Source organism: Ursus arctos, unplaced genomic scaffold (assembly GCF_023065955.2).
Source record: "Ursus arctos isolate Adak ecotype North America unplaced genomic scaffold, UrsArc2.0 scaffold_19, whole genome shotgun sequence".
Taxonomy (NCBI): Eukaryota; Metazoa; Chordata; class Mammalia; order Carnivora; family Ursidae; genus Ursus; species Ursus arctos.
In genome coordinates this window covers 2,208,615-2,223,482 of record NW_026622863.1, presented here as the reverse complement: position 1 = coordinate 2,223,482, position 14,868 = coordinate 2,208,615, and the positions used below count along the sequence as shown (strand labels likewise).

The window sequence follows — 14,868 nt, the reverse complement described above, 5'->3', positions numbered from 1 at the left end:
CCAGAACATATAGGACGAGAGTAACAGTTTCCCCGAGCTGGCTCAGCAGGTGCTGGCACTGTGTAACCATCACCTGCATCTGCACGACGGCCCAGGACATGGGTGCTCACACCTTCCCTGCTCCACAGAGGTGTGGGGCTTGGCCAGTTTGAGAAGCCTCTCCAAAGTCACCCAGCTAGGAAGCGGCAGAATCGGAGCTACTCCTGAGTCCACGTGCTAAGTGGCCTTGCTTCCACCAGGGCCAGCGCGAAGGCTGGCAGGAGCACAGGAGGCAGGCGGCTCACACACCCCGGTGGGCGGTAAATGAGGAACAGCAAACTAACAACACATAACAAGAATTTGGAACATCTTCAGGGCCTTTTACCGGGCAATCCCATTTCGTACAACCCAAAACCCAGGGAAGGTGTTGCACAGAGTTCAGGCAGCTACAGGAACACACCTGGAGGCCCTCAGCCTGGCGCTCAGGCATTCACACGCGGGGCCCTACTCCGTCCTCCAAACCCGCAGCGGTCCGCAGGTAAATGTACGGGCCCATTTCACAGACGAGGACTGAGGCTCTCAGGGAGCAAGTCACCTGAGCAGAGGGTCAGGAGGGCAGCAGAGGGAGCACAAACCCCATGTCCCACCACCGGAGAGCAGTGACACTCATGCAGTCACCGTATGGATGACGGATGGCACAGGCTTTAAAAATGAAGTTTGTAAAGAATTCTAATGAGCCTGGAAAATATTTCTGGAAGAGCTAAAAAGCTTCCAAAAAAAAAAAAAAAAAGACCCAAATTAGATGGCGTTAGATCGCAGTTACACAAACAAAATTTGGAGGAAAGGAGGGATGACGGAGGACAGTGTGGGGGCTGCTCCTGCTGGGGCTCCCACGACTGCCTGTTTGATGGTGAGAAGCTATCATTTCAGGACATGAGACAAAGGAACAAAAGCAACGCGTGTCCGTCAAGGAGTCCAATGCCTGAGCCTCTGTCACCACCAAGTGCAGAGTGCACCGTGAGCAGGGCCAGCAGAGGCCCACAGCCTGGTCAGGAGGGACGAGGGATGCCCAAAGCATTGCAGGGGTGGGGCCTGGCCATCCTCCCTCCTTCCTCTCTTCCCAGTCTCTGCTCCTCCCCTCAGGTCCCAGTTTTCCAGAAGCCTCAGGTTGGGGGCTGAACAGGCACAGGGTGGGCAGGGAAGATGGCAGCTGGGCCTTGCCATCACCTGTGAAGGAGGCCAGGGGAGACAAGTCTGGGTAGACCTGAGCGCCTGCCCTGCTCACAGGAACCCAGGAGAAGGGCTGCACTGTGCAAACCACACAGGTCACCCGGAGGCGTCATAAGGAGCAGGCCAAAGGCACCGCAGCCCGAGGCATCAGCCTGGACGTGGCATTCAAAGGTGGACATGGCAGGCAGAAACCCCAGGACCGGCGCTGGCTGGGAGAATGGGAAGGCTGGAGAGTGCGACGCAGTGCGTCAGGCAGAGACCTGCAGGGCAGCTGTGGCCTTTACAGGAGAACGGGGGAGACTCACTGGTTCCCTTGTGGGCAGCACGCCAAACGGGTCTGGGGCCAGCACTTCTCAGAGTGCATGGCCTCCAGGGCTGGGGCTGCCAGGGCATCCCCCACGAGCTCTCACAGTGCCTCGGAGAGCGGAGGGCAGTGCAGCACCAGGCCAACCCCTGGGGGCATGAGAGGAACCCCTCCTCCCCCAGAGGAGAGTGCAGTTGCCACCCTGTTCTCCTGCTAGCCCTGTTGATGCCAGGAGCCCTCCGTTCCCTTGGGAGCGCCCTGTGGCCCCAGAATTTTAAATGAACATCAGCCATCAGAGCACGGGGCAGCCAGAGTGCGGGGCTCAGCCTTTCACCTCCGTGAGCACAGCTATCAGGAACGTGGTGATGTCCCCCCATGGCCTGTCCTCTCTCCCTGGGACCTGGAACCATTCCACCAGATCTGAAAAACTCCACGAGAAAGTGAAGACATTTCTGGCTGACTCATGAGTCAGCAGGAGACCCTGTCCCCATGTGGCTGAGGGGCGAGACAGGAGAGGGACAGACAGAAAAGCAGGCGAGAGACGCGGGCAGCTGAGACAGACAAAGTGACCGCGGGGCCAGACGGCAAGTTCTCCCTCTGCTCTGCCCCACGATGCAGTGTCTCCCCACCCGTCCTCCCCCGATGGGCTCGGCAGGGGAAGACAGACACCTCTGACTACACAAAAACTAAAAACAAAAATACTCCTGGATAAAAACTGACCATAAAGCAAACTAAAAGACAAAAACATGCAGAAAAACACTTGCAACTCCTGCCTGAAAGACTGATTTTCTAATGTGAAAACAAAGCCCCTACAAATCAACTAGAAACAGACCAGCACCAGAGAGAGAGAGCAGCGAGGACGTTTACCAACAAACCTGTCACAGAAAAGCAGCCAGGGGAGCCCTTGGCCACGCCCCAACCCCAGCCTCCGTCACGGTCACAGAAACGCAGACTGACGCCACAGTCACGAGACCAGCAAAGCTTTGCTCCCCCGCAGGGTGCATGTGTTCTTTAAGTTTCCACAAAGGACTTGTGTTAGTACTTTCATAATCAGAAAAAATACCATTCCACCTCAAAATCAGTGAGCCCACACACAGCAGCTTACGAAACCTTTTTCTGATCCCAGCATATGTATTTCCAGAAATACACTATTCGGCCTTTCTAAGGTCCACAGCCGAGGAGTTTCTATTCGCTGAAAACACGTATGCTGTGTTGCTGGGGTTAATGCCGACCGTGAAGTCAGCCGTAATACTGGGCTTGCTAAAATGTAACACGGAGGCCGCCGGGGGTGATTGGGTTTTGGAGAAGGGCGTAGGCCTTTGGAAGGCCGAGGCCTGCATGACCACTCTGCCGCTGGAATGATGCGGGGAGTTGCCTTCCGGAAACTTCCCTAGCCCAAACAGCCACCCTGTGATCTAAGAGGGGCAGGCACTGTCCCTCAGGCTACGTTTAGCAGACCTCCTGGAACCCACAGATTAGCATATCATATCCTTTCCCTTCAACAGATCCTCCCGGTTTCAGTAAGACCCCTGGTCACACATCAGGTGCTTGAGAAACAGCGATAAGGATTTGTGAGTGTCCTGAAGGACCGATAAAACGCAGGAGCAAAGAAGAGCAAACGGTCTTCACGTCTGAGCGTTGACCCCTTGCCTTCTTTCTTTCACAGCAAAGTCTGGAGTCATCTTCATCCATTGCTACAGGGACTGCTGGCCGTTCCCGGCAGTGTGTGTGACCATACCTGCAGTCTTCAGTGACAGCGTTGTGAATGAAAAATGTGTCTGCATCATCGTCACCTTCACAGGCCGTGCATGTGAGAAAACAGGGCCTCATCCACCTTTGAAGGATTCTAGTGAGCACCTGTGTGCACTCTTCAGACACAGACATATCTGCGTATGGGTTTACGTTACATCTCCCTGCCATCTGGCTAACAAGGAAGCTACTGGATGCAAAACCTGGGAAATACACAGCCAATAAATATCTGTAAGCTCAACGAGCAACCTGCATTTTAAAAGTTCCAGTTTTCCTTATGGATGTTTTGAAATGGCAGTATGACTTGGATCCTCAGAAAAGGAGCACTCCAAGGCACTGTGAAATCACCGTGCCAATAAAAGGAGGTCCACAGAAGCTCGCAGGTGTGGTTCAGAGACAGGCCTCCCTGCTGCACTGCCAAGACCTGGAAATCTCAGCCCCAGGCCCATCTGTGGGGAGAACAGAGAGGCTCCAAAATAGCCCCCTGGTCTCCCTGCAAACTCACATCCAAGAAGAAATCTCCAGCAGCACATGGACACTCTCGCCAAAGGGGCGAAAGAGAGCCGATCAGAGGGAACAGTTTCTCTCAGGCTCGTTCGTTCCGAGGGGCAGCAGGGAATGAAAGCCTGTGCACGTGGACACGTACACGGGGTGCCCTTCCTGCTGGAAGGGTCAGACGCACACATCGGGATGAGCCGGGGGGAGACGGCCCTTCGTTGGGGGCACACTGGTGATGTCAAACCGTTTAGCCTCACGCCTGCGCCATGTGAACAGAAGGGGTACGGGCTCACCTCTTGCCTCCCACCAGACATCCTGTGGTGGTCCGTCTGGTTGCACTTGGTGGAAAACTCGTCCTTCTTCACAATCTTGAGTGTTCACAACAAAGAGGGGAACCGGTCAGTCACGGGCCCACAATCAGCCTCTCCCGTACCAACAAACCCATACAGAAGCCCAAGAAGCCACCGAATGGGCCACAGAAGGGAGCTCAGAGCCGCCCTGAGCATGCACGCACTTCTCAGGGGCAAGTGCACGTGCGTGTTCCCAGGAGGACATCGTAACAGCAGAGAAAAGGGGCCGATGCTTTTGTCGCACGTTAGGCAACACACGTGCTTACTGGGGTGGCTGTCTGCCAAACCATCATCAGAGAGCAGTGTCTTACTCCAAGTGGCAAAGAGGAGACCGGGGAGCAGTGAGGAATCACGACGAAAACAATCAGTTCCAACTGAACGCAGAATCCCCAGGGGGTCCCAGCAAGTGAGTCTCCAAAGGGCTGCCCAGCACCCGCACATCGGTAATGCACCCCGGGTGGGGCTCCCCCCTTGCTCACTGCTTGGCGTGGACACAGGTCTGTAGCCGGGACCACAGCCCCTTAGCCAGCACCGCACCCTGGCTGCCACTGAGACTGGGCAGGACAAAGCAGCCCTAGCCCCTTGCCTGCACACGGCTGCCATGGCTCAGGCCCCAAGCGCTCACCTGGATATGGCCGTTGTGGGGCCCTCTGTGGCCGTACATGCACTCCACCGTGGCAGACTTTCTCTCCATCAGGTGGACTCTGAACAGGGGCTTGAATCGCATCGGGTCGTCCACATGAGGGTCGTGGGGAGGCAGGTACATCCAGCCAATGATGAACAAGCCGTCCACCTGCGGAGAGGAGAAAGGGCACGAGTGCACACGAGGCTCAGGATGAGGTGCCGAGGAAGAAGGTCCCCACCGTACCCTGTCCACAAGGACCTCCCTCGTCCCACACGACAGCCCCACTGAGACTCTCGGGGCCAGGGAACATCGCGGCGCCCCCATCTAGCACACCACCAAGTGCTTGTTAACTAAAAGTTCTCAACTGTAAACAGTGACCGTCGTTGGCAACACTGCATCAACGCTGAGATCTCCTAAGACAGTAGAGCCGAAATGTTCTCACCAGAAGGAAAGAATAAAATGTGAAGTGGAGGATGTGCTAATCCGAGACAGCAGGAAGCCTTGCGCAGAGCGTAAAAATACCAATCACTGAGACGTACTTGTCACGCACCTTACAAGTTTACCTGTCCGCTATTCTTCAGTAAAGCTGTAAATAAGAGATATATGCCTGCGCCGTTACTTACAGCAGCCAAGACACACACACGGCCCAGCGCCCACCGACGGATGAATGAAGAAGATGGGGTGTGTAGATACCATGAAATACTACTCAGCCACCAGAAAGGATGAAATCTCACCATTTGCAACAACATGGATGGAACTAGAGAGTATACTGCTAAGTAGACTAAATCAAAGACAAACTGATGATTTCACCCATACATGGAATTTAAGAAACAAAAGCAGCAGAAACAGACGCTTAAATATAGAGAACAAAGAGATGGTTGCCGGGGTGGGGGGTCCGGGCGAGATGGGCAAAGGGGAGGGGGAAGGACAGGCTCCCAGTTATGCAATGAACAGGCCACAGGAGTAAGTCAGCTGCACTTGTGAGCACAGTGTAACAGACTGTGTCACCAGCTGACACTCACGTAGTATCGTGCGCCAGCTACACCGCAGTAAAAAAATTTCGGAAGAAAAAATAAGTAAACTTTGTTGAAAAACAGGAAAAACAAAAAAAAGTAGCTCGACCTAAACCTAAAAGCAAGCCTTTTAGAGAGAAATGCCAGGTCTGAAGCAGGGGAAACGGGGGGCTGCTTCTGGCAGCAGAGACCCACAAGGGCTGCTACAGACCCAGCTCCAAGCAAGCCGCTGTGTGAAGGCAGCTCTGCGGCCATTGGGGAGACAGACGTGGACCCAGCCTCAGGCCACATCGCAGCGTCCCCACCATGTCTGCATGGTGGGGTAAGCACAAGGCCACGTGCAGGAAAACACCCGTGTTCTTTAAAGATCCACAAGGAAGTACAAACATACAAATGGCACAGGCCTGGGATCTGCTTTAAAATGCCTGAAAACCAGGCAAGGGGAGGAAGCAGGTGCTGGGGGCTGGTGGTGCTCGGCAACAGAGGGCGTCTGCACTGCCGTCCCTCTTCCAGTGCACCGTGGTGGCCGCGGTGGAGATGGGGTCAGCACAGGGAGTGGTCCCCAGGCACAGCACGCTGCACATTCCCGAGGCCGAAGGGCCAGCCCCACATTCGGGAGCCTGGGTGCCCGGCGGCGGGCTCGGGCTCACCCATTTCTGCAGGATCCGCTCCGAACCGATGAGAGCGACCTGGCACTGTTTTCTCATGGCTCCATTTTCCCCTAATTAATCCCCTGCTTTCAGTAGCTGCAGTTTTTTTTTGTTTTTTTTTTTAACTCTTATTAGTCACTGCCAGTAAGAAAAATGATTACTACCCTCCCCGCCTAAAGCACGGAAAGCAGCCTGCCCACGCTGGGAGCAGTCTGGCTTGTCCTGCGAGGAACGTGCTAAATGCAAGGCTTTCCCTGGAGATGTTAAAACATAAACATAACGCATGTTTCGTAATGGATGTTTCCACTGAATCATAAAGAACATGAGGCAGTGTTCATCCCTGTCCAAAACCCCACCTGGTGAGCACAATACAGACTGACAGCACCCAGAGTCCCCGGGGGCCCGTGCGAGGCCCCGAAGTGGCTTTCAGTGAGAGGCGACCATGCCAGTCCTGTGGACCAGGGCTCCTGGCTGGCCCGGGGGTGTGCAACAGAGGGAAAGCAAGATCAGAGCACCTGGGTGCACTCCCCAAAGGGCATAGGGGAGCGTCAGCTGCAGCCGGCACCTAGACAACCCCCCCACCGGTCCCAGAGCTTCGTGCGAGAGCAGCCGCAGCAGAGACCCAGCAGAGTGCCACATCCTACGATACAGACGCCCGTAAAGCATTAAAAATGAGCAGCTACCTTCTGAAACATGACAGGCAAGCGACTGAGCGGCATCTGAAAATGAGACTGCAAGACTTTCCTCCCGCCTAGAGCCCAGGGACTACACCAAACAGCCCCGCCTGCGGACACCAGGTGTGAAGTCCGTGCCCACCTCCCTGAAGACACCAGGGAGCACAGTGGCCCCCAGACAAGAACCGAGAGCCTGAAAAGAAGGTGAGACTTGAGGTGAGCCGAAGGGGGCAGGGCCTCCCACCCCTGTGCCCCAGGTTCCTGACCGCTGGTGGCTGGGCCGAGGGGCAATGGGGCACTGGAATCCCAGGGCTGCCACAGAGGTCAGCACTCTAGGGCAGATCCCGAAGAAGCAGGCCCCACAGTGCACAAACTCGGTAGCCCTTCCCTGTGAGGGGAAACGCAGGCCCTGGTGAGGACACGCTGCAGACAGGGCCATCGGGAACGAGATCGGCCCTCACCACATCTGGTCAGAGCAAGGCATGCTGCCGATAGTGACCCCAGGCCAGAGCCCAGACACCCTCCTGGGGGCAGCAGCATCCACGGCCACGTGTGTGGGCACACCAGCTGCCACGCCTGAAAATCCGGAGGAAAAAGCGAAACTGTAAACTGAACTGGAGGTCCCGGGCTTTACAGGAACTTTGATATATATTCAAGAAGACACAATAAGAAGGAAAACAAAGGTCACCAAAAAATAAACAAATAAATAAAGCCAGACTTACATCCTGGCTGTAGTGGAGTAATGAGGACTGCTGTGAACCCCGAAGTGACCCCGGACAACAGGCCACAAAAGGCTGTGATCCCAGAGAAGAGAAATAAGAGAGGTGATCCCTGCCAGGAATCGCCTGGATTCCTGCCAGAAGCACCTTCCAGACCCCGGGGCTCAGAGGGGGCCAGGCAGAACCAGGCACTGTCTAACCTGAGCGAACAGAGATCGGAGTTCAAGGGGACTGGCAGGGCTGGAGTACGGGGGTCAAAGTCCCAGAAAGGAGGGAGCTGCGAGCCCAAGGGCCTGCCGAGGGGCCCAGGTTCCAACCACTCACCAAGCCCAGTAAAGGCTGCGCAGCATGCTGGGCCATCCAGCTCCCAACAGCCGGGCACGAGAGTCATGAGAGAACTCCCCGGGCACGGAGGGGGGACCCCCCAGCACTGGGACCTTGGACACAGAGCTACAGCACATCCCTAAGAGACCCAGTGGTCCTCAGTGAGCACCCTGTTCACCTGACCACCCGACCCCACTTGAGGGAAGGGAATCATCCAGCTCATAACTCCTTAACAATGTCCACCATGGCAGGGAAAAGAGCAGGCGAGCAGGGGACGGGAAAACGGCAGACAGCCAGAGTCAGGAAGATAAGGCAGCGGAAACTAGGAACACTGTGGTCTCAGCAGCAGCCTGGCAGGGAGAGCCCCCGTGGGACCTCAGTCGGGCTGCTGGCAAGACAGAGCGCTGCCTCCATGGCAGCCCCGCTCTGCTGGTCCTCTGGCCAGCCCTTGTTCCCACCAGGACCATGGCTCTCAGCTCGTCAGTGCTTCTGGCCTTCGGGGAGCCTGATACTTGGAAGGCAGAGGGCAGTGCTCCTGGGGCCTGTCCTCGGTGTCTGTCTGTGCGAAGAGGTACCTGTGATGAGATTCGGGTTGTGTATTTCTGGCAGGAGATCAGAGAAGTGGGGCTGTGTGTGTCACGTGAAACCAGGAGGGGCCTGAGGTCAGAGTCCTACTGCTGGTTAGTTAACATGGATCACTGGGATGGGTGCTGTTGGCCAAACCTCTCCCCAGTAAGGCCCCTCTTCCTCCTTGTAATCTTGATGGCTGAAAAACGGCCCCCAAAGCAGTCCATGTCTGAAGCCCTGGAGCCTATGAACCTCATCACCTGACACTGCAAAAAAAGGGTTTTACAGACGTGAAGGTGATCGTCAGAGGGCTCTGGCTCATCCAGACGGGCCCTAAATGCCATCACCTGAACCCCTGTAAGAGGGAGGCAGACAGAGGTCTGAGACACACAGAAGGGGAGAGGCCACACAAGGACGGAGACAGAGGTAGGAGGGGTGTGGCGACAGCCGAGGGCCACCTGGGCCGTGCAGCTGGAAGAGACAGAAGGACCATTCCCTGGAGTCTTCTGAGGGAGCGTGGTGACCGCGCAAACCTTGACCTCAGCCCAGGAATACTGACTGAGGACATGGGGCACAGTGACTGTGGACGTCAGGAACACTGAGGACATCGGGCACAGTGACTGAGGACGTCAGGAACACCGAGGACGTCGGTCACGCTGACCAGGGATGTCGGGCATGCTGACCAGGGACATCAGGAACTGCTGACGTCAAGCACGCTGACTGGGGACATTGGGCACGTTGACTGGGGACGTTGGGCACGCTGACTGGGGACGTCAGGCACAGTGACTGGGGACGTCAGGAACACTGAGGACATGGGGCACAGTGACTGAGGACATCAGGCACGCTGACTGGGGACGTCGGGCTTCCAGAAGAGCAACAGAATATGTTTTATGCCACCTGGTGTGCGGTCATTGGTATGGTGGCCCCTGGAAGCTAAGAGAGTAAGTGATAAGGGGAGATGTGGGGAGATGCTCTCAGATGGTGGAAATACGGTCTCCCCAGAAAGTTCCCACCGCTGGTGCTCCCACCCATCAAGGACACTGGCTGACCCCAGTATTACTGCGGTGGGTGAGAAAAACTTTAAAATCGGGGCTTCACAGCCCCACCTTCGACTTCGCTCTGAGGCCCAGCCTGGTTCCGAGGCCGCCGTGGCTGCTGAACTGTCTTCCTCAAAGGGCAAGCGCTCACACACACAGCCGGGGTGCGCCTCGGGGCACAGCGACGGGGCACCTGCTACGATTCCATGTGGCCCCGAGGGCCAGAGGGTGAGTGTCCGAGGCTCCCAGGGCTCCTCACTAGAACAAACTAGTGCACAGTCCAAAACCAGATGTCCTGTGGGCATAAGCAAGGACCAGGATACAGGAGGGAAGACGCCATCATGGCAACCGGGGGCTCATGGCCACAAAGTCCAGGGACACAGTGAGAAGGCTGAGAGCCAATCACAGAATAGCCTCTGGCCCCCAACAATCGCCATACCACGCGGGTGAGAGCGGGCTTGCCCCTCTGGGAGAAGTACGCAAAGACCCACGCACCATGCTCTCGGACTTACCACCACGTTCAGCAGTCCCCCGTAGGGCCCGATGTCTGGCTGCCACAGTCCCAGAATGTGTCTGTACCGATGGAGCACTGCAGGGAGAGACAGAGAGAGCAGGTCTTCATGCTGGAGCCAGCCAGTCTGCACTCCACAGTGACACACGGGGAAGGGCGAGATAAGGAGCCAGGAACTGTGGACAAACTACTCACGACGGCTGGGAAAAAAAGTCTTGGACATAAAGGTGGAGCAGATCGTTTAAAAAGTTTCTAAAGTTCTAAGAAGGGAAATGTCTTTCAAAACCATAACAAGACAGACAACAGGGCCACTATAAAACCCAGGCTCTGAGTGACCAGTGCCAATAATGCTGCCTTGAAAGACACAGAGTGAGCACCCTTGTAAGGTGGTGAGCCTCCCATCACTGAGGGAGTCAGAGACGGGGACGCCGTTTTCCTAGGGACAAAGGCAGATGGGGACTAGATTCTCCTAATGCTGGGACCTGGCATCTGTACTTGAAGTGTGTCTACAAAGCAAGTAGACTAAAAATCACCACTGGAGTGAACTGCCTGCCCCTGCTGGGCACGCAAGCCCGACAGCCCGATCCCAGCAGCAGGTACCAGCCGTGACCCATGACAACCCATCTGGTCTCACCCTACCCTGGGTGCACCGAGTAAAGCTGCTCGCCCTCCCTGCTGTGATGGGCCTCGTCCAGTCAGTTCACAGCCTGGAAAGAAAGGGCTTTTCCACGAGCAAGGAATGCCTTCCTGACTGAGCTGGGACATCAGTCTTTTCTAACTTGGGACTTGAAACAAACACAGGTTCTTCCGGGGTGTCGTGCCTGCCAGATTTCAGACCCCAACTGCACCCTCAGCTGCACTGGGTCTCCAGCTTACTGACGGCAGATCTTGGGACTTTTCAGCCTATGTTAACTGCAGAACCCAATTCCTTGGGATAAATGCATCCCTGGCAAAGGCACAGTGGGAGCCAGGGATGGGCTGGAGCACCAGAGCTGCACGATCACACCATTCTGTGGGAAGGGAGCCCGGCCAGCGGGGACAAGTGCGGCCTGGAGACGCGATGGCAGCTATCGGGTGTGCACGTTGGCCCGGGGGGTACAGGGACGAGGAAAGTGAGGCCAGAGCAGCCCAGGCCTCTGAAGTATGCAGACAGCTGGCCGGCAACCACAGATAGCCGAGCTGTCAACCTAAGAACACAGGTGTCTAAACGAGCATGTGCTGTCTCCCAGACACCTGCCGTTCATCCCGTGTGCAATCTTGTGAGCTGGTTTACAAGATGCACAGTAAATTCAGTCTGGTTCTTCTATGGTCAGACCCTGATGGGTTTTGTGCAATAAACAACAATAAGGATCAGGAACCCTGTGAACTCCACACAGGGATGTGTACACACTCAAGGGTTCAGAGGTAAAATATGATAGTATCTGGCACTTAACTCTGAAACGTTTCAAAAAATAAGGTGGAATGTTGGAGAGATGGACACACAGACAACTGTGTGATAATAAAATGTTGTTGAGGGTTGTAGGATCTGGTGACGCTAACTGGGTGTTTGCTCTATAATCCCCTCCATTTTTTTTTTGGTAGGTTTTTTAATTTTCATGATAAAATACTGGAGAGTAACATAAATGGGCCCATTCGGCATGACCATCCCCTCTTGTGTCCCCCTCCCCCTAGCCCCCAGCTTGACAGCTAGCGATGGTCTGGTTCTTTCCAAATCAGTCTCTGGTCTCAGAGCCCCTGGACTGCTCAAAGAACATGCAGGACTCTTGGCAATTCTGAAAGCAGAGTTCCCGGTTCTGCTTTAAAAGCTACAGCTCTTTGAAATAAAAACACTGCCCCCCAGCTGTCTGCTTGGAGTGGCAGCCCACACTGGGTGCATAAGCTCTCCACGTGTTAGAAAAATCCTTGTGCCCCTCATGGCCTCTGCGGGCACCACAGTGGCTCACTCAGCCTGGGATCACCTCAAGATGGTCGGGAAGAAAGACAGCATCACCGGGTGGGCTGCAAGCAGGGAACCTCTGAGCTAACCGCTGCATGGGACGAGCCCTTTCCTCGTGCAAATATAAGGTCTGTGTTTCAGGACATACACTGAAAAAACCACAGCCAACCAGAACCGAGTCCAGCATGAGCCCAAGGTGCCTCCAGGCCGAAGGTGTCCACCTGAGTCACACACGAACTCTGGGTGCCCACACCAGGAGGAGGGCCGGAGTTACAGAGTTACCCCCTAATGCTCAGGGCCCGGCTGGGAAGGCCAGCCGCTGAACGACACAAGGGGTGTGCACGTGTTCAGGCACTTTCCCTCATGCTCCCACTGGACCCTCTGCCGGACCCCGCACGGGCAGAGGAAGGGCCTGGCTGAGACGTCCTGGCACAAAGGGCCCCCCAGACCCAGAGGGGCTTCTGACCTGCAGAAGACCCCCAGCTCACAGAGCCCTCCCCACAAGGTTTCCAAACAGCCACGGGTCAGGAGAGGAGAAGGGGATCAGGGGACTGGGCAGGGGACCTGAGACATGGAGGCAACTGTGTTAGACCCTTCAGGTGCTTTATGGTCATGGGCATTAGGACATGGCACCTCAGTTCCCAGGCGCAGAGAGCCTCAACGCGAGAGAATTCTGAGATCTGTGACAATCGAGAAAACCGCTGCTCAGCCCCAGAAGGCAGGACTCGGGCCTTTCAGAATAATTCGTACTTACTCCAAACAAGGTAGCTCGCAGGCTGTTCCAGCCACTGGTCCCCGAGGTCAGTGTGGCTGTATCCAGAAAAACATTCTCAGCTCTAAGACACCCCCCGCCGTTCCCCAAAATGGGGGACATCATCTGAGCTAAGGGACCTCTCCACTCAGGCGCAGCGGGAAAACGCCCCGTCCTAGTCAGTGCCAGTGAATTCTCATCTGCCAGCAGGAAGGCCACTTAGGAAGGCAAGCGGGAAACTCCTGGCACGAGACAAGCACCAAACCCAAAAGCTCTGACTGTCCTCAGCGCAGCGCGGGCGGGGAGCTGGCTCTCTTCCCCTGCGGTCGCACACACGGCCGCTGTGGCCCGCACATAGGACCGCTGGCACGGCCCTCAGTCGTTCCGGAATGACCATCTGAAGCTGCAGAGCAGGGATTTCGGGCGAGGGGTGTCCCACACGTCACTTTTGTCCAAAAGACGATCGTAAAGGCAACTAACATATCTCTTGCCACTTGCTAGTACCTTCTGGTAAATAAAAACAAAATCAGAGGGGACATGTCCAAACTCACTTCTTCAGGCCAGAAGGACCCCGATACCAAAAGGAGGCCACAAGGACTGAGAACACCAGGCCAGTGTCCCTGATGAACGTGGATGCAAAAATCCTCAACAAAATACAAGCAGATCCCACTCAACAGTGTATTAAAAGGATCACTGGCCATCATCAAATGGGATTTATCCCGGGGATAAAGTGAACGGTTCAACATCCACAAATCAGTGTGGTAACAGCTCCTTAACAAAATGAGGATAAAAATCAGATGCCCTCAATAGATGAAGAGCATCTGATAAAATTCAGCATCTACTTATGATAAAAACTCTCAACAAAATGGGTCTAGAAGGAACATACCTCAACATGATAAAGGCCATACATGAGAAAGCCCCGGCTGACATACTCAACGGGGAAAAGCTGAGAGCTTTCCCTCTAAGGTCAGGAACGAGGCAGGGATGCCCATCCTGGACACTTGTGTTCAACACAGTACTGGAAGTCCTGGCCTGAGCAATCAGGCAAGAAAAATAACAGGCGTCCAAACTGGAAAGAAACCTGTCACTGTCTGCAGACAACATGACACTGTATGTAGGAAACCCTAAAGACTCCATCAAAACCCAATAGAACTAGACAGGAATTACGTCAAGTTGCAGGATACAGAATCAACACCCAGAACAGGATCAGGAAGAACACATCCCACAGGCTCCGGGAATTTGGCCAGGTCATCGGCAGGCGGTCTCCATCTCCCAGACGCACTTCCCGCTGGTGCCCTCTGCCCTTTCCAGGACACCTTCCAGTTTCTGGACGTCCCAGTGGTCTCCCCCTTCCTCAGGACGCCCTGTGTGTTCCTGGCCCCACCGGGCGGACTGGACCGTGAAGCCTTCTGGTCAGACTCCACCCGTGCAGCTGAGCGCCCCGGCATCTATGCCCAAGCATTAAAAGTGGCCCACCCATCTCCTCACGAGAGGTGTGCGAAGTTCCGTCGAACTCCCTGTACCTACTAGAGCTATCGGGAGCACCGCCAGAGTTCTGGATGGCAACCTCAAAACCCGGAGCCCTGTGGTTACGGACGGTTACTACCAGTTCACACGCAAGGCCATGTGTTAGCTACGTCATTAACGCGAGGCACCCGCCGCGACGCTCCCAGCACCTTACAGACACGGACTGCCAAGAGTACCAGCAACAACATGCGGCCTGACAAAACAGGCAGAAGTGACACAGCCAAGCAGCTCAGTGGGGCCACAAAGGTCCTCAAAGGTCAGCTTTAGACGGGCTGACCTGCCTCTCCCCAGGGCGGTGTCTTCGGCTTGAGGCTGCTGAGCGTCTCTGGTCAGCAGAGACCAGAGAGACCAGGGGACCAGGGGACCAGGGGACCAGGGAACACGGGGTCTCAAGAGCTCCAGGAACAGGGCAAGTGGGTAAGGG

At 55.5% G+C, this 14,868-nt stretch overlaps 1 protein-coding gene across 4 annotated transcripts in view; it reads right to left on the bottom strand.

The window, feature by feature from the left end:
* Window positions 1-14,868, bottom strand: part of FBXO31 (F-box protein 31) — a 41,880-nt gene that overhangs the window by 10,501 nt on the left and 16,511 nt on the right. For all 4 annotated transcript variants that reach the window (XM_026494642.4, XM_026494643.4, XM_044382340.3 and 1 more), the window contains 3 exons: window positions 10,232-10,308; window positions 4,736-4,903; window positions 4,054-4,128 (listed from right to left, as the gene is read on the bottom strand). In XM_026494642.4, coding sequence (XP_026350427.1) covers window positions 4,054-4,128; window positions 4,736-4,903; window positions 10,232-10,308 — 320 coding nt within the window. The remainder of the gene's footprint in view (window positions 1-4,053; window positions 4,129-4,735; window positions 4,904-10,231; window positions 10,309-14,868) is intronic.